At 57.1% G+C, this 929-nt stretch overlaps 1 protein-coding gene across 1 annotated transcript in view; it reads right to left on the reverse strand.

The window, feature by feature from the left end:
• Positions 1-929, reverse strand: part of Cpt1c (carnitine palmitoyltransferase 1C) — a 15666-nt gene that overhangs the window by 4043 nt on the left and 10694 nt on the right. Inside the window, exon 10 of the mRNA XM_023706681.1 lies at positions 438-543. Within this exon, the coding sequence (XP_023562449.1) occupies positions 438-543 (106 nt within the window). The remainder of the gene's footprint in view (positions 1-437; positions 544-929) is intronic.

Genomic DNA, 929 nt, shown 5'->3' on the forward strand with positions numbered 1-929 from the left:
AAAATAAAAAGCTCCAGGCTTGGGGCACAGCTCAGCAGTACCACACTTGCCCAGCAATCATGAGGCCCTGGGTTCCAGGCCCCGCAATGCCACAAAATCCCAACTCTTTCATTTGTGGGAGGAGCAAACACACAGAGGAGGGCAGTAACTTTGGCAAGTCACACAGCAAAAGGGCAAAAGGAGCTGGAAGATGACTCTTCTGCCTCCAGGTGCCGGGGGTGGAAAGGCCTCGATGAGCGTGCTGGATTCCAGTTTTCACTCTGCAACTCCTTGCTGTGTGACTCTGGGAAAATCGCTCTCCTTCTCTGAGTTACCCATGCGTCGCCTGAGCCCTGAGTGCCTGCTGAGCCCTTCTCTGGCCATCTCTGAGCCCCAGTTTGCTAAGAGGGCCTTTGGAGGTGAGCTGGGGTCCCCAGCTGGGAGGGAGGGCATCCTACCTCCCACATGTGTCCTGAGATGGGGCAGTCAGCCCACGAGTGCTCCACGCTGAGGCCCAGCTTTGCATTGGAGAAGATGATCAGGGTGAAGGATTTGTCCAACCAGCTGTGGGGGACAGTTCAGCAGGGTCACCAAAGAGCAGGTGGGAAGAACTTGACACCAGCTGTGGAATTGGCTGGAGTCTTGGGGCCTGGCAGGGGGATCACTAGAAACCTGGAATCCCTCATGGTGGCTCTGGAGGGTCTCACAGGCATGGCTGGGATCTGGGGATCTCCTGCCGGTGCAAGGCCATGGGGTGCCTGGAAGTGTGGGGCCTCTCCTGGTCATAGGAAGTCAAGGCAGAACTGGTTGGGCATGGAGAAACTGTGCCTGGAGTGGTGGGCCTTGCAGGCAATCCCAGCACTCAGGAGGCTGAGGCAGGAAGTCCCACGGGAAGTGCAAGGCCAGTCTGCACTACACAGCGAGACCCTGTCTAGAAAAAAAGAAAAGGA

This window comes from Octodon degus, unplaced genomic scaffold (assembly GCF_000260255.1).
Source record: "Octodon degus isolate 3935 unplaced genomic scaffold, OctDeg1.0 scaffold00268, whole genome shotgun sequence".
Taxonomy (NCBI): domain Eukaryota; kingdom Metazoa; phylum Chordata; class Mammalia; order Rodentia; family Octodontidae; genus Octodon; species Octodon degus.